Source organism: Cervus elaphus, chromosome 11 (genome assembly GCF_910594005.1).
Source record: "Cervus elaphus chromosome 11, mCerEla1.1, whole genome shotgun sequence".
NCBI lineage: Eukaryota > Metazoa > Chordata > Mammalia > Artiodactyla > Cervidae > Cervus > Cervus elaphus.
Window position 1 is genome coordinate 18,623,653 of NC_057825.1, and position 25,628 is coordinate 18,649,280.

General features: G+C 47.7%; 1 protein-coding gene across 5 annotated transcripts in view; it reads left to right on the forward strand.

The window, feature by feature from the left end:
• Nucleotides 1–25,628, forward strand: part of ASAP2 (ArfGAP with SH3 domain, ankyrin repeat and PH domain 2) — a 153,617-nt gene that overhangs the window by 45,256 nt on the left and 82,733 nt on the right. For all 5 annotated transcript variants that reach the window (XM_043917025.1, XM_043917027.1, XM_043917026.1 and 2 more), the window contains exons 2-3: nucleotides 1,359–1,431; nucleotides 20,013–20,158. In XM_043917025.1, the coding sequence (XP_043772960.1) occupies nucleotides 1,359–1,431; nucleotides 20,013–20,158 (219 nt within the window). The remainder of the gene's footprint in view (nucleotides 1–1,358; nucleotides 1,432–20,012; nucleotides 20,159–25,628) is intronic.

Here is a 25,628-nt window from a genome sequence, read left to right on the forward strand (position 1 = left end):
AGATTTTGTGAGAAAGATAGTTCAGTAGTGATTTTCATGGGTTATCTGCTGTTTCCAAATCTCTTTTTATATCTCAAGGGTAAGTCAGGAATGGATTAGAGATGACCTCCTAGGAAAATAAAAGCTAATTCTCTATAATTATGTTTACTGTCTTATGTTAGTCCCTACCTACTCTTTTCTACAAAATATTGGAAAACATTGCTTTTTTATTGCATCCTTTCTTTGTATTTAACCACTCTGTCAAATATCTGGTGCCTTGTGATCATTTTTCTGTGTAAAATTGTCAGCAGCAGTCACATCTGTTTTTAGCGTCCAGCAAAAAATAGTCATTGCTGCGTTAGAACTAGGACTTACGAAGCAGGTATTGAAAAGGGCTTCCCTGGTGGCTCAGTGGTAAAGAATCCACCTGCCAAGCAGGAGATGTGGGCTCAGTCCCTGGATCAGGAAGATCCCCTGAAGAAGGGAATGGCTACCCACTCTTGGCTGAAGAATCCTATGGACTGAGGAGCCTGGCGGGCTCAAGTCCATGGGGTCACAGTAGTCAGACACAGCTGAGCAACTGAGCTCATGTTGAAAATGGATTCAAGAGGAGATTCAGGAAGGCCGGATGTCCAGAATCTGTCTCTCTGGGGAGAGGTGTGCTCTGTGTAAGATGATCTGTCATTGTACTTTTTTGATCAAACTCAAAATGAGTAACAAGTACTGTTATTGATTATCTACTGTATACCAGACATTAGGCTAGCTACTTCCCTGCAGGTGTGCATTTAGTCTTCACAAAAGCCATGTGTTTGGTGTCCCTGTCCCGGTTTACAAATGCTTTTTCCCTCCCATCACAACAAAAAGTGACACCCCTTGCTCTTCTGTAGAGTTTCCTTGGGATAAAGGGACATTTTACCCCTGTGTCTTTTGTGATTAAAACTCCAGGTATGATTAGCCATTGAACAAATTTTATTTGAGCCCTTACTACGTGCCAGGCATCGTAACAGCTGAACACACCTATGGTGTGGTGGGTGGTCCAGGCCCTGGCAGGCTGGCACGTCCCCGGGCCTGGCTGGTTCACTGGGATAAACTGAGGGTTGGTGGAAGCAGAGTTGGTCCAGGTTGACTCGCTACACTGTGGGAGGCCAGTATCAGCCATCTGAGACAGATCAGCGATCAGAGACAACCCAGAGCCTTCCGGTGGATGAGGGCGTGGAAAGACGGTGGCCTTTAGGGACCACCTGCTTCTCTACCACACTGAGCCCTGGTCCCAGGGAGGTGGCCCCAGACCAGCCTCCCCGTGGCTCTCGTGTGGCTCTTCTCTGTAGCTGTGATCTAAGCTCAAGCGCGTGTTAATGAGTACATTCTCTGTATTTTAGGCCTTGGACGTGGACCGGATGGTTCTCTACAAAATGAAGAAATCCGTGAAAGCAATAAATATCTCCGGGCTGGGTGAGTATGCGTTCTTTCCTAGTCTTCTTTGTGGACAATTTTGTATTCTCAGTCCGGATGTCATAATGTTAATTACTGTGAGTGACTAATCAACCAGACTTATTTTTCTGGGTGTACAAATTAGAGAGGTGAGCTGGGATGTGTCATTCTTAGGAGCGTGTGTGTTTCCTGTCCTCTGAAGCGCAGTTGAGTTTCCCGTGATCGCCCTGTGTGAACAGCTTTGTCAGACTGGTTAGGGGATGGACTCACTTCTGCCTCTGTAGTTTGGTTTCTGCTGTTTGTTAATTACTCCAGATGCCCTTTCCATTTTCTCTCTTACCTGTCTTGTCTGGAAAGAAAATAAATAAAGCATAATCAACTAATTTGATTGTAGTAATATTTAATCTAGACTTCATTATATGTTAAAAAAAAAAAATGGAACTTTTGACCTAAAAGTGACGGGCTGCACGTATGTGGCAGGTTTGCTACATGCACAGGACTTTACAAATGATAGAAAATGTCTTTTAAGTCATTAAGCGACTGTGAAGTTAGGCTCAGAAAGAAGGTGGCAGCCTCTGGGGACCAGCAGTTGTGAGGAATCCTGAGGAGGTTGGAGCAGGGCTGATGGTGGGCAGAGAGAAGGGCTGGCTGGTGGGAGACAAACACTGCTGCTGAGGGTGGCAGGTGCCTCAGGGGTGCCTATAGGCACTGGCCTGGGAGGGGAGGGGCCCGGGCTATGCCCCCGGGAGCACCACGTTGTGCCTGTCACCGTCATGGTCCCTCCCTTCAGGGAAGACAGTGACTGGAGCAGAGGGCAGGAAGTGCTGCTGGTGGTGTGGTGTCAGGAGGAGGGCTGTGAGACCTTCTGGAAGCGCAGGTCCCATGTGACACCCCCATCCCCCAGCTCAAGTGCAGGTGACCCTCGTGGGCCCCACGTAACAGCCCCGTCCCCGAGCTCAAATGCAGGTGATTCTTGCACAATGCTGGTTTGAACTGCGCAGGTCCACCTACACGTGGATATTTTTCAGTAGCAGATTTGAATAAGATCCATGGTTGGTTGAATCTGAGGATATGGAGGAACCACAGGTATAGAGGGCTGGCTATAAATTATACCCTGATTAATCCCCGCCTTATTCAAGAGTCACCTGTAAAACAGACTCACAGACTCAGAGAACAAACTTATGGTTTCCATAGCGGGCAGATGGGGGAAAGAGACAGGGAGTTTGGGATGGACATGTATACACTGCCATAAAGACATTATAAAAAAGAGTCCCCTGTCGTGTGAGCACAACTCTATTAGCTGCTCTGTCTCTCCTCCAGTGAGGGCGGTGCAGACCAAGACAGTGAAGAATAGTAGATTTCAGCTGCAAAGATGATACTGCAGTTGAGAATAGCCAAGTATATTTAGGAACAGATTTAACAAAAGATACTAAGAAACTGACATTGAAAACTACAAAACGCTGCTGACAGAAAGAGGTATATGGTGTGTGTGGGGGTTGGAAGACAATATTGTTAAGATGTCATTGCTTTCCAAATTGATGTTACTGTTCAACACAATCCTAATCAAAACGTCAGCAGGGGAACTGACAAGCTGATTCTAAAATTTAACAAATGCTGCCGACACAGCCGAATATCTACATGGGAACAAGGGAGCCATGACCCTCTCCCATCGCTTACACAAAATATTAATTTGAAATGGATCACAGATTTAAATATAAAAGCTAAACCTAAAAACTTCCTGAAGAACACAGGAGGATATCTTTGCACCCTGGGGTAGGCAAGTTTCTTGGGTAGGGCAAAGAAAGCTATAAACAAAGAAGAAAAGGAATGGATTGACTTCATCAAAATGAAAATCTAACTTACTCAGATAGTATCAAGAATAGCCTAACAGTTGAAGAGAAGCTGAAAAACTCATATTTGACGAAACAGATTTAATAAGGCAATCAAAGCAAGGCTTTTCAGTAAGAATGAATGATTTGGATTCTTCAAGGGGCTAGGGAGGTTATTAAATTATTGAAATGGGCAAGTACTAGTGAAAAAGAACCGGTAAAAGACTTGGAAGTTTTGTGTTTTTTTAAAACAACTTGTTGAAATGAAAACTAAAATTTGATAAATGGCAAGCTACACACATAGGAAGACGGAATTAGTGGGGCCCCATGTTATGTGAACACAAGGAGCTGAACAGATGGACACTGTGAAATAAAAATTAAGAGCCAACGAAAATAGATTCAAAGGAGTCAATATTAGCATCCACCTAAAAGGAACTCCAGAAGAGGGAAAAGAGAGTAGAAAGAGGGGGATTTTTTTTAATTGATAGCTGAAAAAAAGTCCCTGGAACTAAAGAAAGATTTCAGATCTCAGATTTAGAGAGTCCACTAAATTCTCAGGGAAACAAGTTTTATATAAATGTGTGTGTACTAATATCCACATGTACATATATGTATGGGTGGATATGTGTGCATATCTCAAGACTTGTCCTCCTGTCATGACATCAAGGATAAAGAGAAAATTAAAAACTTACCAAGATGGGGAGGAAAGCTTATCCATAGGGAAAATATTTGTTGAGGAAAATAGGCTAAAGATGAATGTCGCAGAGTTTTGACTTTATAGATATTTCTCCTCCCTTTATTTTGCATACTTTGTATATTGTAATTATATTGATGTTAAGATGATTAGACAGGTGTTAATTGTTTGTGACAAGTACCAAATGAATGTGAAATAAGTTTAGGAAAGCCAAGAAGAGCTGGGAGTTAGGTTCCCTGCTGAGCTGGTCCCCCCACCAAATTGGAAAGCTTTTTGGGCCCAGAGTTTGTGGCATGGGGCTGCTGTGCCCTGGAGCAAGCACTCAGCATCTTTTAGCCCTGGCTTCCTTGTCTCTGAAATAGTGCATTTAGATTCGGATGCAGATCAGTGGTTCTCAGCCGAAGTGGTTTGCCACCATCAACACAACACACACACATTGACAACTGAAGAATGTGTGTGTGTATGTGTTTCGTGCATGCACACTCACTCTTGGTACCTAATGTTAGAGGCCAGGGATGCTGCTGAAGGTCTTGTGACACACAGGGCAGCCCCCAGCAAAGAATTATCTGGTCCCAAATGTCAGTAATGCAAACCTGAGAAACCCCCGTCTAGATCCCCACAGTCCTCTACAGCTGTCTTTTTAAATTTATTTTATTGAAGTACAGTTGATTAACAATGTTGTGTTAAATTCTATGCAGCAATGTATGGCAAAAACCACTACAATAAAAAATAAATAAATTAAAAAAAATAATAAAGATGCTCAGAAACAAAAAATAAATAAGTAAATTCTATGCAGCAAAGTGATTCAGGTATACATATATACACATACTTTTCCATGTTTTTTTTCCATTATGGTTTATCACAGGATATTGAGTGTAGTTTTTCCCTGTGCTATCCAGTGGGACCTTGTTGTTTATCCTCTACAGCTTTTTAAAAACAAGCAACAAAAGAAAAACAAAACCACCACCATGCTTAGCTTGCCGATATGTGGATATTAACTGATTACCTGACAACCCCTGATTTTATGGAAGAAGGAAGTGGCGTTTTCAGTGACTAACACCTAACTGGAAGTAAACATGTTGGGAAATTTTTATTATTTTTTTTTCTATTTAAAAGTAAACGTCAAAAACAAGAGTATAAAGCTTCCTCCACTTACTAGAGCCCTGACATTTGCTGAAACAAGGGTTCTTCAATATCTAAAAAGGTGATCACCCCTGAAAAAAGCATTTTTCCTGGTTAAAGTTGGGGGTAGACAGAATAATGATCGTCTTATGTTTTTGAATGTTTCTGTGTACCTTGGGTGTTCTACACCTTCATACTCATCTTTGCAACACGTGGTCCTCATTTTACAAAGAGGACGCTGAGGGCAAAGGTTGCAGGTGTTCTCTGGATGCTTCTGGAGCTCAGCCTCCTGCCAGCAGGGCTGTGATCAGTGGCTCCTCTGCTGCAAGGCTGCCACTGTTGACCCTGGCAGGCTGTCTTCCAGACATCAAGAAACCACTAAGAGATGGACGTCAATTTCTCTGACAAACAGCAGATTACAAAAAGTATCTTAAGAGATTTTTTTAAATTGTGTTCACTTATAAACGTTTGAGTTAATCATTTAAAGCTTGTGTAAAAGGGATATTTCATAGTCTGATTAGGTTCAAAAATGAACTTGAAGTCCTGTGTTGAGAACTTGTTCTGATCAAAAGTAACATGAAGTCACGTGCACACATTGTCTGTGTGGCCGCTCCCCGCCTTGAGAAAGGATTTCCCGTGGCTCCTGAGGCTGGCCTGGGGCCCGGTAGGGCAGCTTTTCAGCAAACAAGCATTAGGAGGGGAAGGTGTGTGCACTTTGGCGTCCGGAAGCTGCCTGTATGAATTGAACACCACTGGTGGCTGATCCACCTTTCTGACCTGTACTGTGGAACACATGCCTTAAACCTCATTTCTGTACCTGCCCCCCAGAGTCATTTTCTAAAACACGACTTGGTGATGTCGCTTCTGTGCTCAGAACTCTGCAGTGTCTCTTGTTTGTCCACATTGATGTTCGTGAAGTTCCAAAGCTTGAGAGAAATGAGGAAGGACACGCTTCTGTGGACTCCAAAAATTTTAGGGAAATTGGACCAGAGCATGGGTGACAGGTTTCTCTTCCTGCGAAACTAGCCAAAAAGGGTAACATGCTAGAGTGGATTGTGAGGGAGAACTGGTCTTAACCTTTTCCAAATTCATTTGCCTATGAAACTCCTGCCATCTCCCTGGACCTGCCCCTACCTCGAGCCTCAGCCTAGTCAACACGGCAGGAGACCAGACGTGATCCCAGCTCCTGGCATCCCCTGGGCCCTGGATACCTGTGCGGAGTCCCTCCCGCCTCTCCGCGCCCTTCTTTGTGCACATGCAGCTCTCCGTGTGCCCCCACGTGCCACACTTTGTGTCCTCTTTCCTCAGCACACACTCTTCCAACTGCTTGAAATGGCATTTTGCCACTTGGTCGGAGGGGAAACTGAGGCTTCAGGAGGTTGAGGCGCTTGCCTGGAATTTTGACATGGCATTCTGGGCTCCAGCCTGTTCTTTCTGAAGCAGTGCGCAGAGCAGGCTGACCGTCAGCCTGACCTTGCAGGGAGGGGGGCCTCTATTTTTGTCGCCTTTTACCCATCTTTACATCATGCCAAGTTTGAGTTATTATAAGGCTGTGAGTCTCAATTTTTTTTTTTTTAAAGCCAGAGTACTGATCCTGGAATCTTTATTTCAGAGCAAGTGTTGTCTCCTTCAGTCACCCGAGGAAACCCTGTACCTTCTCATGTGAGCTGCTGACATAGTTCACAGCATTTTGGATCTCTTCTCTAGCACATTTTCTTGATTATATTTAGTGGGGGGATTTAAGGATAGATTAAACCGTTTTAGAACTAGATGTCAGAAGTAAGCCAGGCAGATTTAGTAAGGGTTTGAGCTGCTAGCGACGAATTGGTTAGGAGCGTTGTAACTACAGTCCTTCTGGCTCTGAAGACAGTTCCAGGAGGAGTCACCGTAGTGGTTTGATCATTCTTGTTGTTGTTCAGTCACTAAGCCCTGTCCAACTCTTTGTGACCCCATGAACTGCAGCACGCCAGGCTTCCCTGTCCTTCACTGTCTCCCCGGAGTCTGCTCAAATTCATGTCCATTGAGTCGATGATGTCATCCAACCATCTCATCCTCTGTCATCCCCTTCTCCTCCTGCCCTCAATCTTTCCCAGCATCAGGATCTTTTCTAGCAAGTCGGCTCTTTGCATCAGGTGGCCAAAATATTGGAACTTCAACATCTATCCTTCCAGTGAATTTTCAGAGTTGATTTCCTTAGGCAGATAGGAAGAATGCTCATTTTATGTACTATTAGAAGAACAGTGAAGATAATTTAGTATTTATGCCTCACACTGCCGTATACTTTTTCCTATCTCATGTTCCTTAGTTTATGTGCCAGAGGAACTTCTCTGCCAAGTTTCGTGGTTGGTGGTGGGTCGGCCCCATCCGACCTGAGGGCTCTCCCAGGCTGGCCGGTGCCTCCTGCTGCAGGAGCGTGTCATCTCCATGTCTGCATCCTAGCACGCTGTGTCCCGAGTGGCCCTGCTCCTGGTCTGTCCACACGCTCTCCTGTTCCAGGCCTGCCCAGCTTTCCCCATCCAGCCGGGACCTGACACGGTACTGGCCTCCTTTCACTCTTTTGTATTAGTATCCCGCAGCCGCTGTAATTACCACAGGGTGCCTTAAAATGACAATGATTTATCTTCCAGTTCTGGAGATCAGGAGTCCAAGCTGATCTCACCATGCTGAAATCACGGTGTGAGCTGGCTTCTTTCCCGAAGGCAGGGAGGTTTCCCTATGCTTTCCGGCTTTTAGAGGCCCCTGCGATCCTCCGCTCGTGGCCTCCTTCCATCTTCAGAGCCAGCCACGGCTGGTGCAGGCTCCATCACTGTCTCCATCTGCCCGGGGCTGCCATAACAGTGCCACCAGCTGGGGGGCTTAAACTTCAGACATTTGTCTCACAATTCTGGAGCCTGGAAGGCCAAGGTCAGGGTGCCAATGTGCTCATGTTCTCGTGAAGACTCCCTTCCTGGCTTGCACGTGGTCATCTCCGCATGTGGTGGAGGGAGAGATGGAGAGTGTAGGCGTGCTCGAGCTGGTGGGCTTTCTGGTGTCTCTTTTTATTAGTATAAGGACACTAATCCCATCTTGAGGCCCTGTCCCCCTGACCACATCTAAACCTAATCACTTCCCAAAGGACTGGCCCCCGAGTATCATCAAACTGGGGGTTCTGGCTTTGGGGGTGGGGGAGCGGCTCATGGCTCAGTCCCCGGCAACACTGCCTCTTCCCTCGTCCTGTGATTACGCTGGGGGAGCCCACCAGGATGATCCCAGATAAGCCTCCCTGCTCAGCTGAGCTGATTAACAACTCCATCTGCAACCTCAGATGACAGCACACCCTACCGCCCCCCTCTCCAAGGATTAGGAGGTGGATGTCTTTGTGGGGGAGGAAACAGTGTTCTGCTGACCACGCTTCTCTGAATTGTGAGTTTTGAGGTCAAAACTGAAAGAGACTCTAATATGCAGACTCTGTTCACTCTTTAAATCTTGCTGTTTATTGTTCCCTAAGAGTTTTATGTCTCTTGATCTTTGCCCTCCAATTAGATGACAAGCCCTGAGGTCCCTGACCCATTCTGAGAGGCAGTGCGGTTTAACGGGTATCAGAATCCTGAAGGCCAAGTGGGTGGTGCCTCTCAGAAAGTCACCGGGAGTGTCGTTTACTATTCTGAGCCTCAGTTGCCGCACTTGTAAAATGAGAATGTTAATATTTCATAGGCCTGTTAGTGACAGTGAGCTGAGGTAACACGGAAAAGTGAGAGACGTGGTTCTGGACACAAACAGTGAGGCAGGTGCAAATGGACTTCTTGTGTGTTCCTTGCAGTGGCCAGCATGGAGGCTGGCAGATACGCAGTATGTGCTGGTAATACGCATTTGTATATCGTTATGGTTCTCCTATAGGTTCTTACACTGTCCTCTTAGTGCAGGAGAGATAAACTTACAATCCCGCTTTTCTAAAATCCTTTTTTAAAATTGGAGTATAGTTGCTTTATATCCCATATCAGTTTCTGCCATACAGCAGAGTAACTGGGCAATTTAGATCGACAGATTGCTTCCTTGAAATGAACGTGGGTTTAATTAATAAGGGCTTCCCAGGTGGCTCAGGTGGTAAAGAATCTGCCCACCACGTGGGAGACCTGGGTCATATGTATACATATATCCCCTCTTTTTTGGATTTCCTTCCCATTTAGGTCACTGCAGAGCATTGAGTAGAGTTTAAGCTTGCGGTTTTAGCCGTAAACAGGATTTATATAGATTTGTGTATGTAGAAGGGGAGGCAGTTGAGATGTCTTGGAGCAACCAGCTGTGTTATTTACAGCCTGTGAGCAAAGAATAGTTTTTAGCACTGAGTGCATATCTACCCAGTAACCTCAGGATTGCCTCTTGGCCTGCAAAAGCTTTTAATATTTCTCTCTGCCCCTGTTTCAGGGCAGTGGTTCTGACATATGAAAGTGCCCTTGCAGGTCTTGTTAAAAAGCCCAGGCTGCTGGTCTCTGCCTTCAGGAGCTTCTGGCTCAGTAGGTCCAGGATGGGGCCTGAGTATTTTCCACCTGAATGAGTTCCCAGGTGATGCTGAAGCTGCTGGTCTTGAGAATATGCCCCACCCCCACTTTAAACATTGGACCATGTCCCCATATGTGCAAAACAATAATTTTCTTGCACAATAACAAATGTATTATGTTTACTCCCAGTTTCCAAAAGGATAACAACACAGCTAGATGTATTTTCTAGATTATCTTGTGTACAGGTTTACAAAAGCAGTTACTATGATGATTTGTTGAGAAACTGTTTCCAAAGTAATTTTTCCCACCTACAATAGACTGCTATCTGACTTCTTAAAAAAAAAAAAAACAGTTCATATTTATTCTAATTGTTTCATGGTCTAGACTTTCACAGTCTCTTTCTCAGCTCTTAGGTGCTTTTTCCCCCCCTGGGAAGTTGACGCCACCATTTTTCAGCTGTTTGACATATCTGTGGGTGGAAAATTCATCTTTATCGAAAAGGAAGCAACAAAAGATTTTCATTTTCACTTCTCTAGAATTACTCTAGCTTAAAAGCTTGATGGAGCTATTTTTACCAAGAGTGAGATATTCCTTCTTTACCCTTAGTCTGAACATCCTAGAGAAATTGGCACATCCTTGAAATGAAAAATACAAAGAAAGAAATGCTAATTTTTCTTCAGTCCCTTATCATCTACTACCTACAAAAGAAAATGAGAGTTCAACTTTGTTTCTCCCTGTTATTTGCAATGCTAAAAAGAATGTGGCTGTTAACACAGAGAATTATTTCCATCACCATATCATAATTAGGATAGAACAATTCAAAAATATATGTAATTATTTAGGAAGTGAAATGTAATGTGCATTAAGCAGGTACTATATCTGGCATGATTTTCCGCCTGTTACATGAGAAAATAAATTATAATCCTCAGTGTTTGTCAAGAATGAGGTGAAACTGGTATTCTCTTACTTTGTGCGGTGTTGAGAACTGGAGCATGGAGTTTGTAGAAAGAAATTTGGCCATGCATATCCAGAGGAAAGGGAAGTACTGACTCATTGGAAAAGACCCTGATACTGGGAAAGATTGAAGACAAAAGGAGAGAAGGGTGGCAGAGGATGAGATGGTTAGATGGCATCAGTGAGTCAGTGAACATGGGTTTGAGCACACTCCAGGAGATAGTGAAGGACAGGGAAGCCTGGTGTGCTGCAGTCCATGGAGTCATAAAGAGTCAGACACAGCTTCGTGACTGAACAACAACTACATCAAGAGAGATAAAATCATTTTTGGGGAAAGGCACAAAGATGCTACTTGCATTATCAAAGTGAAAAACTGAAAGCCTCCTATAACTACGTCAGAATATAGCTCCTTGATGGAATAATGGTTATATAGCAATGTGAAGAAAAATGCTTATGGTGAAACTTTCAGACAATAAAACTGAGGCTACAAAATATGTGTATACCATTATTTGTGATTAAAAAAAGAATAGATTGTAACACCTGATGATAAAGCGGAGAAAGTACATCTGTTGAAGTACTTTTATAAATTTAAGAATGGAAACAATAATAGTCTGACACTCATATAAAGTGTCGTTTATAGGCCAAACCCTCTTCTGAATAAATACAGTGAATCCTCACACTGTGAGTTAGGTACCGTCAGTAACTCCATTGTGGATGAGGTCCCTGAGACGTAGGGGAGTGACTGACCCAGGGCCGTCCAGCTGGCAGTTACAGGTGCTAGATTCAAAACCAGGTCTGCTTCCCAGGCTCTCCTGTAACCATGGCAACCTGGGGCACAGGAGTGATGGGGTGCCGGGGGGGAACAGGGGCATTACAGGGGCAGTCATTCCATGGGGGCGTCCTAGACCTCATCCGGCTGAGCCGGAGCAGCTCTGATGAAAAACCTCCCGGTGGTCTGGTTGGGCACACGTTCACTGTGAGCCCGCATGTGATCGGCGTGCCAGAGGTGAGCACAAGTGACCTTTGGGAAGTGTGCAGGTAGTGGCCCCACTGTTGAGTTGTTAGAGCAACTCTCTAAGAGGAGACCCACATGAGAGCTGGAACCTCGTGGTGGTGGTGGGGGACGTGAGAAGGACCTGGGACGTCTTCACTTGCAGGGGCCCGTATGCGGGGGGCAGAGGGTGCATCTGAAGGCTTTCTTGGAATGAGGAAGTGAGAGGATTCCCTGCTCCTCTTTCTGGGGTAGTTTCAAGACAGCAGGTTTTGACTCAGGTCTGAGAGAGAAGTTAGCTGGGGAGGTCAGCCCCGGGCTGAGCTGGTCGTCGAAAGGGCTCCAGCAGAGAGAATGGTGGGTGGCCCGGTGTCTCTAGGGCAGTTTAAGGGGGAGCTGGAGTCGTGGACGCAAAGACCTTGAGGTGTCTTCCAGGGGCGAGGCTCTGAGCTCCTAGTTGTCTCTTCTCTGCTGGTTAAGAACAGTGACTGGAATTTAGATGGCTAATTTGTGGAATCCCAGCAACTGTGATCAACATATTAATCATGGAAGGATAGCACGTCTGAAGGAAGGCTAAGATCTGTGACTTAATGTCCCAAGTATTAACATGAATCATGTGTGGTTTGTACGTAATCAGGTATGATCACACATAATTAAATATGATTAACATGGTCATATTTTGCGGGTAGGGAATTTATGCTGATCTAGGCTAGGGCTTTTTTACCTGGTGTGTTAGTTCTATGAACAGACCTAAAGGGTCTGTGCATCCCAAAATTTGTATGAAAAATTATGTCAGGATACCTTTTCCTGAAGAGATAATCTACAATGTTCTACTGATTTTTATCGTACGTCATCCAGTTCCTTGGACTGCAAGGGGATCAAACCCGTCAGTCCTAAAGGAAATCAACCCTGAGTATTCATTGGAAGGAGCTGAAGCTGAAGCTCCAGTAGTTTGGCCACCTGATGCGAAGAGCCAACTCATTAGAAAAGACCCTGAGGCTGGGAAAGATTGAAGGCAGAAGGAGAAGGGGACGACAGAGGATCAGATGGTTGGATGGTATCACAGACTCAATGGACGTGAGTTTGAACAAGCTCCGAAAGATGGTGAAGGACAGGGAAGCCTGGCGAGCTGCAGTCCATGGGGTCGCAGAGCCGGACATGCAAAGAGCGACTGAACAACAACATCCGGTAGATAGGTCTCGATTTCTCGCCCCCTTCCCACCTCCCCCACCCCGGGTGTGCTGCTGCACGAGTGTTATACAGAAGTGACTGGGGTTGTGTTCAGTTAGTTGCACAGACTCCAAGTGTCATTTTTTAATCTTCATTTATCTGTTTATTTAATTGCACCACTCATCATGCGGGATCGTAGTTCCCCAACTAGGAATTGAACTGACCCTTCCACTGGACCACCAGGGAAGTCCCCCCAGGTGTCATTTTGTCGTCATTAATATAGGGCAGGATCAAAAGATATCAGGTGATCACAGACAACAGTTGACAGATTTTAATAGCTCACACCGTGACCTTCTGAACTGATTATTGGCTTCCTGTGCCAGACATCCACAGCGGTGACATCCAAAGGTCTCCATAACGTCAGAGGGGACACCCCAGGGAAGTCTTGATGGAAATGAGTTCCCTGTGAAGTTTTGAGAGTAGGAGGGGTCCGGTGTGTTGGAGAGAGCAGAGGAAGTGGGAAGACCCAGGGGCGAGGCCATCTCTCCAGATGCCTGTGCGCCTGGCTTGAGTGGGACCCAGAGGGCTTGTGGGAGAGGACAGGCGTTCTCACCAAACCCTCCTGGTGGCAGGTGCTTGTGGCTCATCAGAGACGATGCAGGTACTCAGGCCAGCTTGCAGAGGCTGCGTCTGTCATGTCAGCTGGTCCAGGAGAAGCTGGTACAGAAAAATGGATTCTGGTCATCTCAGAGGCACAGAGAGCCAGGGTCAGTGAGCCGTTGTAGCTGGCATTTCCGATTTCTCTCTTTTATTTATTCCTTGCATTGTTATCTGATGATAAAGATAATATGAGCTTAGTTTAGAGCATTAAAAAAAATCCAGAAAAGCAGTGGATCAAAGTCAGGGTCCGGTGCATGCCCGCCTCTCTGAGATGGGAGGCGCTGGGCTGAACTCCTAGTCTGAGGTTCCCAGGCTGTGACCCTGGCCAGTCAGAACTGCCACCTGGCCCCCGTAGTCTGTCCCCTCCTCCAAGAAATGCCCCCTCGAGGAGGACACAGCGATGCACTGGAAAGCACCTGGCTTGCACAAGCTGCCAGGTACTGAGCACCTGCTCTTTTAACACCACCTTAGCATTTTGATGATCCTTCCTTTTAGCCTTTTGCCTACGTTTTACATTTTTAAAAAATAGAGATGAAATACATAGCATTTAAAAAAAATTGAGATGAAATATATAGTTCTGTGTCCTGCCTTTTTTTAACTTGGCATTCTTTCCCGACCATATTCCTACATCATGATGTTGAAAGCTTACATAATATTCCATTTTATAAGAGATACTCTTAACCATTTCCATATCGTTGGAGCTTCATGCAGTTTTAGCTTATCAGTGGTTCCCTATATACATCTCTAAGCGCTGGATTATTTCTTTAGGATAAGTTTCTAGAAATGAGAGGGAATGACAGACATCGTTTGGAAAACTTTTCATGCAGATTACCAAATTGTGAATGGAAAGATTGTTATCTGGGATGACTCCAGAAATAAAAGTTCTAAAAATGGTTTTCTCCCTTGGGGTGTTCACAGGGTTGAGATTCTGTTAAGCAGAAGGGATTATCTTTGACTCTGGGAAATTGCTTTCCCATGTGCTGTTTGCCGAGAGTCAGATCTGAAACCAGGCGACGTGCAGGGCCCACGGCTTGAGGGGAAGTGGCCTGGCCCCCTTGCCGTTGAGTTGTGCAGGTTCTCCTGGTGATAGAGTTGTGGCTCACATTTGAATGTTAATCATCCTCTAGGTAGGGTTTTTATAAAGCCACGACTGTAGAGACTGTATTTCTTTCCTAAAATGCACCCTTAGTGGAGCTGTCTGCATGGATGCTGGGTGTGTGCAGTGTCTGCTTGGGTTTGCTTCTGCCTGACCCGTGAGTGGCCGGTGGGCTGGAGGGTCCCAGTCAAGGGGAGACCGTCAGGCTGCCTTCCCCCACCCCCATGCCCATTTCTCTCTGGTCAGGGCTCTTGGAACTTTGGGTCACTGGTGCGTGTGCTTGGCCTGGAGGATTATAGCACGTCCTATATATATATATATGTATATATATATATATATAGCCTAGAGCCTGGAAGAGTGACTATGTGATGAGCAAATGAAGAAACGTTTCCCTGCATGCCTGGGGGGACTTGGGAGGACTGGGCACTGGGAAAGCTGAGTTCTAGTTCTCTAGCTGCATCAAACTAGCTTGTGTGAAGCTGAGCAAGTCAGCGCCCTCTCTGAGTTTTGGTGTCCTGGTCTGTGCAGAGGGGGTCTCTGTCCTGGGTTTCTCTTCAGGATCCTCCAGACTGTCAAGACCCCAGGAGTGGCCCCGGGTGGGTGGGACAGTGAGGCCAGTGCTCTCCTGAGATGGCCTTGTGTCAGGAGTTGGGTGCCGGCGGGCACTTGCAGACTGGGACAGTGGTCACAGCCTCTGCTCACACGGGACCTCTCAGCCATTCCCCTGGGGTCAGTACCTTCCTGTTCCTGCTCGTCTCTCTTGAAATTCCTACCTGACCTGGAGCCCCAGCTCAAACGTCCCCTTCTTGATGTCAGTGAACCCCTGGTCCCAGGATGTTGCAGGCCATCACACATGGCTTGGTGCGTCTGTCCCAGGACGTAGGTCACACATGTCTCTGTCACACTGTCACAGCCCAGCGAGGGGCAGACACTCCCAGAGGTGTGAATGTGGTGGAGGTGAGTTGGCTGCGGGCCCCTTCTTGTCCTTTGGTAGCACTAGACAGGCGATTGGCTTCCCCGACATGCTGTGGTCCATCCAGTGGGAGTAAAAGGCTGCCTTTTTTCCTTTTGGATCCAATATTTTGCTTGAACGGCATGCACTGGGCCTCCTCCTCAGTATCAGTTTTTAAACTGACATAATCAAGTAAACTACAAGGCACACAGCAAGGTCCAACTTTTACCCCTAAACACACCATGTGCGCCTGTTTGCTGGCCTCATGGCAGCTCTTCCTGCAAGACTCTCTGATTGCACCCTCTTTGACGGATTGGTGGAGGGTCTGACCTTGGTGCAGTGAGGTGCAGGAAGTGGGAGGGCTGCTGGCTGGGGGAGAACTGGGGTCTCATCTGCTGTGGTCTCAGGGATTCACATTCTCATCCTCCCGAGCCCCTCCTGCATTGGAGTTTTTTGGCCCTGGATCGTGAATGAGAACCAGAGTGGAAGATGCAGCTGAGCAAGGAGGAGGTGGGGGAGTGAGCTCTTCTGAGAGGGACAGGCTTCACAGTGCTCTAAATAGGAGAGGAGAGACCCAGGTTGGGCTCTTTCCAGAAACTTGATTCCCAAGCCATTTATTTTAGGTTCCTATTTTAAATTTAGTTTTGGCAAAAGAAAAATAAAGCAGCTCAACGACTTTCTCTAGTAGGAACATCTCAAACTTTGGGTGATGTGGACCAGTAGGCCAGACAGACAGTATGTTATGTGTGAAGAGTTTACTGTCCTGCTGGTGGGCACCAGGCCCAGCTGTTTCAGGGAGACCCAGAAACGCACAGGCTGTGGTCATTTTTCAAGAAGCTTTTTAAGTGTGTTTGCAAGAAGAGAAATTGGTCTTAAAAACCCCAACTAGATCAGTGTGAAGATGGGGTCTTAGGTCTAGTTGACCTAAGCTGGGACAGTTTTGCGCATCAGAAGATAGTGATTGCAGTGAATCAGAATGCTTTAAATATAAATACATGAGGTGATGGTGACAGTGATGGTCCAGAACACTCATTAATCACCATCGGGGTTGCTGGGATCAGCGCATTATCTTGAAGGTTTAAAAGGGAAAGAATTTTTATTAAAAAAAAGTGACCTATACCAGGTGGTCAGTTAAAAGGCCCAGAAGGAGGAATGAAAGGAAGTGCGTCTGTCCTTCCTGGCCTCACTGGCTGTTGTCATCTGTGCCGGGTTGGTCGATCACCCCTGGAGAGCAGGCAGCATCCTTTCTCCCAAGGTTGTCCCAGGCTGGGGGCAGCCTGCATGAATAGAGGATGGACTTGACCCCTGACCCACCTCCTTGTGTGATCTCGGGCAGATCCTCTAGGCCCTCTGAACCGTACTTCACTCAGCAGATAACAAGGGATGCTGCAGCTGGTACCATGTAGTGTCATTAGGTTTAATTGAACAAAAGGCTTGTGGGCCCCTTAATAGTCTTGACTGAAAACTGACACCCCCTCTCCCCCCTCACCCAGAGCAGCTGTGAGGGTCCAGGCGTGTTGTGAAGGCAGCACGTAGCTCCCGAGGTGACTGTAGCCTCCGAGTTCCTGTCTGTCTAAACGGAGGCAGGGGGGGTGGCAATGGTGACATCAGCCCCAGACATCTGCTGGTGGCCGCCACACCCTCGCAGAACCACACAGAATTGCCCACGTCTTGACCGCTGGTTTTGAAATAGTTACAAAACGGTGTGTGGTTTAAAAGGACCTGCCCTTCACTGTTGGCCACATGTTCTAGAATTATAGAGCAAAGGAGGGGTAACCGATCTGCCTCTGAAATGGAGTTTAAAAAATCTAAAACTTGCCTGCCTTTGGCTTTGGCAAGGTAAGCTATTTTTAGAATGGACCGGACAGCAGGGCAACCTCAAATGGGCTTTGGGGTCAGGCAGACTCGGGTTTGCACCCCAGCTCAGCCACTTTCTGCCCTGCTTCCGTGGACAGCTTCCTTGACCTCCTTGAGTCCCAGTTTCCTTTCAGCATTGTGAGAAGTCATGCATGTCAGGTGTAAGTTGTTGAGGTCTGGAAGAACTGTGGATGTCATCTGTGCTCAACGTAGATGACACCTGTGCTGCTGTTAACCGTTGTCACGGCTGGTGGGCGTCTGTTGGGTGTGGGTGAGCGGGATCCTCCCCTCATTCTTTGATTCTTACCTTCTCCTTGTGAGTCTCACAGTGGGTCTTTGTCCTTCACGTGGCCCTGACTGTAGCCCCATGAGAGTAAATGCATGTGCTCCCAGGTCGTCTGTGTTTACTGGGAGGCACAGACTCCAAGTTCTGGACCTGCCAAGGGCTCTTCCGGCGCTACTGCCTGTTCAACACAGCGGGGGTAAGGGTGGTGTGTGTGTGTGTGTGTGTGTGTGTGTGTGTGTGTGTGTGTGTGTGTGTGTGTGTGTGTGTGTGTGTGTGTGTGTGTGTGTGTGTGTGTGTGTGTGTGTGTGTGTGTGTGTGTGTGTGTGTGTGTGTGTGTTGCTGAGTATAGTCTCAGAAAGAAAGTGAAAGTCACTCAGTGCGGGGGTAAGGGTGGTGTGTGTGTGTGTGTGTGTGTGTGTGTGTTGCTGAGTATAGTCTCAGAAAGAAAGTGAAAGTCGCTCAGTGCGGGGGTAAGGGTGGTGTGTGTGTGTGTTGCTGAGTATAGTCTCAGAAAGAAAGTGAAACTCGCTCAGTCATGTACGACTCTTTGTGACCCCATGGACTGTAGCCCACCAGGCTCCTCCATCCATGGGGTTTTCCAGGCAAAAGTACTGAAGTGGGTTGCATTTCCTTCTCCAGGGGATCTTCCTGACCCAGGGATTGAACCCGGGTCTCCCACATTGCAGGCAGATGCTTTACCATCTGAGCCACCAGGGAAGCCCAGAAGTACATATAATGCATCCAGAACTTTCAGGCTCTTTTCTAGCATAGAAGATAGTCATAATAGAAAGAAGGACCGAAGTGGTGGAATTAGTGTTCTCTTGTCTTTGTTAGATGCTTGGGAATTCCATAAGGCACCCACATGCCCCCGATGAAAGCCAAGGGCGCAGTGCCCGCTGGCAGGGTGGGTGGGCGGGCACACTGTCAGTGGATCCTGGGGTCCATCTCAGGCCCAGGGCCGCCTTCCATGAGCACGTGTCCCCTGTGGGTCCCAGCACTGCTGACAGTGGTCCCGTTTCCCTGAGGAGGACTTTGGGGGGGCCACAGGCGGTTTTCAGGATCTGTTCTTTGGTGAAGGAGCTGCAGCACAGGGCCTTCTGTGGTCACCTGGCAGCCCTGGGCCGTCCTCCTTGTGGGGCAGCAGTCTGGAGACGTGGCTGACCTTGCCAAGTGTGGTTCACGTGCAGGCTGACACGCCCGCCCACCTGCCCTGTTACACCTGTAGAGTTGTGTCACGTTTCTGACTGGAGCCACGGAGGAGCGGAACTCAAGTGTCCATGCCAGCAGGCTGTTTTATTACAGACTGGCGGGTTCATTTAAAAATGCTGGCCCTGAAGTGAGGGCTCATATCCGGCCCCACTGGCTAACCAGAATTCCCAGTCTCCTTCCCACCCTGCTTCTAACCCTGAGACGGGACTCTGGCTTCTGCAATTTGACAAGGATCCGTGTATGATTTTGATGCCCATGGGGCCTGGGACCCACAGAGTTGGAGACTGAGAACCCAGGCTTTTTACGCATTAAGCTACTACTGCCTCAGAGCCTAATGGTGGTAAAACACCTTCAGATGGGTGACCAGGGTTTGCTTTTTTCATTCAGACAACACATGTGTGGTCTTACATCTCAAGCACAAAGATGAATAAGACTTAGTCCCTTCCCTGTAAGCACCTGGTGTGTTGGAGACCACGCTTACCAGGTGGTTGCATGCTTACCATGCTGAGTGCAAGACCAGGACGGTGTTGAGGGCATGGAAGGCCTGGAGAGGAGGGCAGGGCCCCTGGGCAAAGGGCACGTGATGAGGAGAGGTGCCCTGGCCTGGGCTCCGAGGACCGTGGCTTGTCTGTGTTGCAGGAGAAACCAGGGCGTGTGGCTGGCTGAATGTCCTACCAGAGGCTGGGTTCCAGGAGAGGACTAGGGCCACGGGCTGCGAGTCCTGCAATCATGTGGGCCGTGAGCGGGGGCGGGTGGGGGGACGTTGTCTTGGGATTTCATTGCATCAGTTAGAGATTGTGGGGCCATGGGGCGAGGTCCCCTTGGGATCTCATCACATCAACTGGAGACGGTGGGACTTGTGTGAGGCACCTCCCTCCTGGTCATCCTGCTTGTTCTTTGGGGTCTGTTGCTGGTGTGATTGGGGGCTTCCGTGGTGGCTCAAGTGGTAAAGAATCCTCCTGCCGATGGAGGAGACACAAGTTTGATCCCTGGGTCAGGAAGATAACCTTGAGGAAGAAACGGCAATCCGCTTGAATATTCTTGCCTGGGAAATACCGTGGACAGAGGAGCCTGGTGAGCTCCAGTCTATAGGGTCGCAGAATCAGACACGACTGAGCACGCACATACGCTTGGTCCAATGAGTGGTTGTTGGGACAGCAGTTATTTCTGTCCCTGGCGCAACTTGACTTTTCTCAGCTTTTCAGGCTTTTAACATGTCCAGTTTTGCTCACACGTCAGGACCAGGCAGAGGGCGGGCCTGGAGTGTTGATGCCCTGACCGTGCCTCTCCCGTTACTGTTGCAGCGCATGTGGAAAACGAGGAGCAGTACACACAGGCGCTGGAGAAGTTCGGGGGCAACTGCGTGTGCAGAGATGACCCGGACCTGGGGAGCGCGTTCCTTAAATTTTCAGTGTTTACAAAGGAGCTGACGGCACTGTTCAAAAACCTGGTGAGTGTCATGAGCGTGTGCGGTGAACAGGCGGTGCGGGAAGTGCCGGCCGATGCTCCGGCCAGGAAGGGGGCTCCATAGACGGTAACTGAAGTGTGTTTGATGAGCGAGGAATATGTTTCCTACCTCCCACGGTACCTAAAAGAATTATATTTTCTGGGTACATTAGGTCACTTTGAAATAATTTTAGAATTGCAATTTTTACTCAAGTGAGACTTTTTAAAAATTTAACTCGGCATTTTACAGGTGCACAGCTGAGGCTCAAAATGGATAAATGCATTCATCTTCTTAAGGGGCTCTGAGTTCAATTTTCAGTAGTTTCTTAACTGGGTAGAGGAAGCCTGTTTCTGGTGATGAGAGTAGGTATTTAAACTTCCAGTATTTAATAGATATGTTTCAGACTCGTCTTACACAGCAAGGTAACCGATAATCAAAGCCCAGAAATGACCATGAATATTTAAAGGCCATTCATGCTCTCAAATGCAGAACCTAAGAAAAGACTCACTTTTTAAAGCAGACGGAAGTACAGACTGAGTACTTCCTGCCTGTGGTAGGTGCTGGATAAAGCGGGGTGAATGGGTTCTTTCTTGTGCTTGGCAGCCCTGTCTTGTCCCCGTTATGGGAGCCGAATTCTGAAGAAGTGGGCAGCCTGAGAGGGAGGGGGAGTGTGACCCTTTGGGCAGTTTCTTCCTCAAGGGGAATGTACTCGGGGATGGTCCCGGCATCTCTTTCCTGTTTTTTTCTCCTTAGCTTCTCCCAGAGGTCATGGACAACCAGACCAGGTCAAGAACTCAATAATGCTTTCTGTGTAGGTCGCAAACAACAGTGTCTTTTTCATTTGTCCTGTCAGCAAGCTCATAACAAGTGAGAAACGAGCTCCTCATTCTTGCAGTGGTGATGGTGGCGGGTTTGGACGTCTGGCCTTGGAAGGGCAGAGACAAGGGATCACAGCGTGGGGGTTAATAACCAGGAAGGGAGAGGACCAGATCATTACGGCTGTCTTGGTCTTTCTCCATGTCCTCACTCGTGAAATGTTTCAGTTGGAAATGGTAAGAGTAAAAAGCCGTTGCTGTGCTGAAGTTCTTTACTCGGGTTAATCTGGAGTCTCTTGGGGCTGTTGTCAAGTTTGTCTCCCGTTTGTCAGGTGACAGGCTGACAGCACGCAGACCAGACACCCGCCCCCGCTTCCAGCCCCACTCCCTCCCTGGACATGGGCACTTGGTTTGTTACGGCCTCACCGCTGAGTCACAGGGGAACTTTTCTTTCCTTTTTTTTCCCCCCTAACTGGAGAAACTGCACAGTCCCGGGGAAGTTCTCTTTAGATGCTGACATGCGGGGGGTCTTCTAGTGTAAAACCAGCCTGCGGACTAATCCCCCAAGCCCCTAATCCCCCAGCCCCTCGGGAGGTAAGCCCCTTTCCGTCTCACTGAGCTGCCAGCCAGCTGCCACATGCCTCCCTCTTAAATATAAATGAACTGCCCCCAGAATGAAAGAGACCAAAATAAACAGAAGGAAGATCTGAGGGAGGAACAGACAATGCAAAGAACAGAAGATAACCTTAAAGAAGCTACATTTAATTCTTCAAAAGAAGTTGGAAGGGAGAGTGGGATACAGCTTGTCATTAAAGAGGGGGAGACGGTTAATGTAGGAAAATGTGACATTGGAAATCCTACGAGAAGGGATAGAGTAAAACAAGTCTCTCACAAATAGATCAAAAGGACCAAACAAGAACAAAAAGTGGGGGAGCAGTTAAAGGATGGGTCGGGGATCAATCCTCAAGGTCCATTGTCCAACTGACAGACGTTCTACAATAAGAGAATAGGAGACAGAGGAGGCTAACCAAATGAAGCTGAGTGTGAGTGCAACCGAGTGAAAGACGGTTCCTGAAACTAGATGGAAGGGCCCAGGACGGTAAGAAAAGACCTGCCCACCCCAAGGCATCCCCTGTGAAATGGCGAAAGACCTTAAATGCTTTCAGAAAGCACACACAGGATTAAGCATCACGATGGCACTGGCCATCTCAACAGTAACCCTGGAAACTTTGAAAGGTCTGGAACATTGCTGCTAAAATCCTGGGGAACATAGTCTAACCTAGAATGAGACCCAGCACCTGAGCATGAAAGTAGACTCAAGAGATGTTTCAGACATGCAAAGCTCCCAGGCGTCATTTCTCTGAAACCCTTAGAGGTTGTGCTTGAGCACCGTGAAGAGGGAAACCAAAAAAGAGGAAGATGTGTGAGTCAGGGACCAGGATCCAACCAGAAAAAAAGCAGTGAAAGGAGTCCCACGAGGACGGCGAAGGGGAAAAGTCAGCGCCGTGACTGAGCGAGCGGCATGGTGTCAGGAAAGGGAGGTTAGGGGCCAGGATCCGTCCCCCACCCCAAGCAGCCAGCTCTGGGTCTTCTTTCAGCTGATCTCCACTTGGGTTTTCTCAGCTGTGAGATGGAGATGATGATGCCATGCCTGGCTTTGTAAGGAGCACAGCCAGTTGCTTTTGCACATCTTAGCTTATTTCATGGAGAAGGCAATGGCAACTCACTCCAGTATTCTTGCCTGGAGAATCCCAGGGACAGAGGAGCCTGGCGGACTGCTGTCTGTGGGGTCTCACGGAGTCAGACACAACTGAAACGACTTAGCAGCAGCAGCAATAGCAGCTTATTTCATCCTTGTTGCAATCCCATAAGGTGAGTCAGTATTGTCCCCACTTTGTAGATTATGTAACTGAGGCCCTGCTGGTTTAAAGAGCTCCTCTCCCTCCCGGCGGCTCGCAGTCCTTGCCAGCTTTTGGACGTGTGCCTCCAGGTGTAGAAGAGCCCACCTGCATCGATCCATACGGTGGACTCCTACGTGAAGTAGCTTGTCCTCAGCTTTAACATGAGCAGCTGCACAGTTAGACAAAAGCAGCCCCTTTATTTCTTGATTTTCTGCAAAACTAAAAGCAGAGCAGGGCCTGGACATTGTGACAGGTACACTGTCACGTGGGGCCCCTGGCTCTGCCATCCGGGGCACATCAGAACCCCTGCCAGGGACAGTTAGGAGTCACATCTGGGTCTTAAAACCCCAATCCCATGCCCTTTCCTCTTGGTATTTAAAGGAATTTAGGCCCCCTGTCACCTCCTTGGGAAGAAAAAGGGACAGAAGGGAAGGCAATTCAGGGGAAAATGTGGCATAAAGACAAGCCCCTGGGGGTTGTATTGCTGCAGCTGCGAGGCGCCTAACACCACGGCTGCCTCATCCTAAAACAGGGGTGAGAAAACCACCCCGCCTCACCTGGCCAGCATCAGGATAATGGATCAGTGGGAAGGGCTTTTGGTAAATTACAAATACAGCACACAGGTGGCATGTCTGTGTTACTGTGGTCAAGTAACTTATTACAGGGCTTCCCTGGTGGCTCAGATGGTAAAGAATCTGTCTGCAATGCAGGAGACATGGGTTCGATCCCTGGGTCAGGAAGGTCCCCTGGAGAAGGAAATGGCAACCCACTGCAGCATTCTTGCCTGGAGAATTCCATGTACATGGGCTACAGTCCATGGGGGTGCAAGAGAGTCAGACGTGACTGAGTGACTAAGCAAAAGCAATGTACTACAGGTGGACAGCAGTAGCTCTGAGTCCAGGTGCATAACTGTCGTTGGTTTTTACTTTTTACTACCCTGTTTCCAAGCAGATATCTTATTTGTGTGCAAATTCGCGTTCCCAGGCCAGGTGCCCCTAGCAGGGTTGGTGCTGCAGGTCTGTGGCCATAGAGATGCCAAGGGGCCGCCTCTAAGAAGCTATCACTGAGAGTGAGCTGCTTATAGGAGAATTCTCCTTTTTTGGTATTTTGTATACCATTCTTACTCCTATTTTGGTCAAACCTATTCTATCTCTTGTTTTAAAAGCCTGGCTTTTGCTTTTCTCTCAGGCATTCAAAAACCATTTCAGTTCCACATGGCCAAGACCCTCAGTTTTACCTCCTTGTCCAGAAAGAATAATAATTACCACCTACCTGCTCTTCAGTATGAAAGAATGTTTATAAGGCAGTTAGAATATCTCCCAGAAAAAAGCTAACTTAATATAGAGTGATGATTTTGTTACTAATGGGTGAGATTCTCACCTTCAGAGAGGCTATGAATTCTCTCTGCAGTAATGCAGGAGAAAGCAAAAAGCAAGGTTGCCCCCAGAAATGTAACACAGGCTGGTGATAAAGTCAGCCCAGTCTCCTGTGTTCCTGGAAAGGTTTTCCAGGGCTGCTTCAACGTTACAACGGGGCCTTCTGAATGCATTTGACTCAGTTCTAATCAGACGGATGAACCTAGAGCCTATTCTACAGAGTGAAGTCAGTCAGAAAGAGAAAGACAAATACTGTTTATTAATGCATATATGCGGAATCAAGAAAGAGGGTACTGACGAGCCTATTTGCAGGGCAGAAGTGGAGACGCAGACGTAGAGAACAGACTTGTGAACACCAGGGGGTGGGAAGGAGAGGGTGGGATGAATTGAGAGAGTAGCATTGAAACACACGTTACCATATGTAAAATTAGAGAGCCACTGGAAATTTGCTGTGTGACACAGGTGGCTCAAGTCCAGTGCTCTGACAACCCAGAGGGGTGGGGTGGGCTGGGCTGGGCTGGGAGGTGGGAGGGAGGTTCAAGAGGGTGGGCCCATAGGTATACCAATGGCCGATTTATGCTGATGTTTGGCAGAAGCCAGGGCTTCCCCCGTGGCTCAGTGGTAAAGAATCCACCGACAGTGCAGGAGACCTGGGTTTGATCCCTGGGTCGGGAAGATCCCCTGGAGGAGGGCACGGCAGCTCACTCACTCCAATACTCTTTCCAGGAGAATCTCATGGACTGAGGAGCCTGGCAGGCTACAGTCCCTAGGGTTGCAGAGAGGCGGACACGGCTGAAGTGACTGAGCATGCATGCACGTGTGGCAGAAGCCAACACGATATTGTAAAGCAGTGTTCCTCCAATTAAAAATAATTTTTTTTAAAAAGTGGCCTTTTAGTGAAGGGCTGCGTGAAAGGACAGATTTCCTGAAAGTCCGGTTGCAGGTATGTCGTGTCCAGCTCTGTTTTCAGAGAATGGCTCATGAAATATATACGCTCAGGCCGTAAACCTGCCCCCGGTGAGAGCATGGCCCAGGACGGAGCTCCAGGGCGAGAGCTGCCAGCAGCCCAGGGGCTGAGGAATTTCACTTCACCCACATGGAAAGAGGAACCTAAAGTCCCACTGTCCCATGTGTACGGAAGTAAAAAAAAAAAAATTTTTTTAAACACACGATTGGAGTTAGAAGACATAGCCACAGAGCAAAGAGCTAGTAAGGTTGTTGGGGAGAGTGTGGCTTTGTCCCTGTGATGCGGGCAGAGCCCGACAGGGAGGCCTGAGGCAGCAGGTGCTGATTCTCCAGGATAACAAAGCTCATCGCGTTCTGCTCGACGTGGAGCTCACTTAAGCAGAGACTCTGAGCCTCAGTGATCCCGTAAACTCTC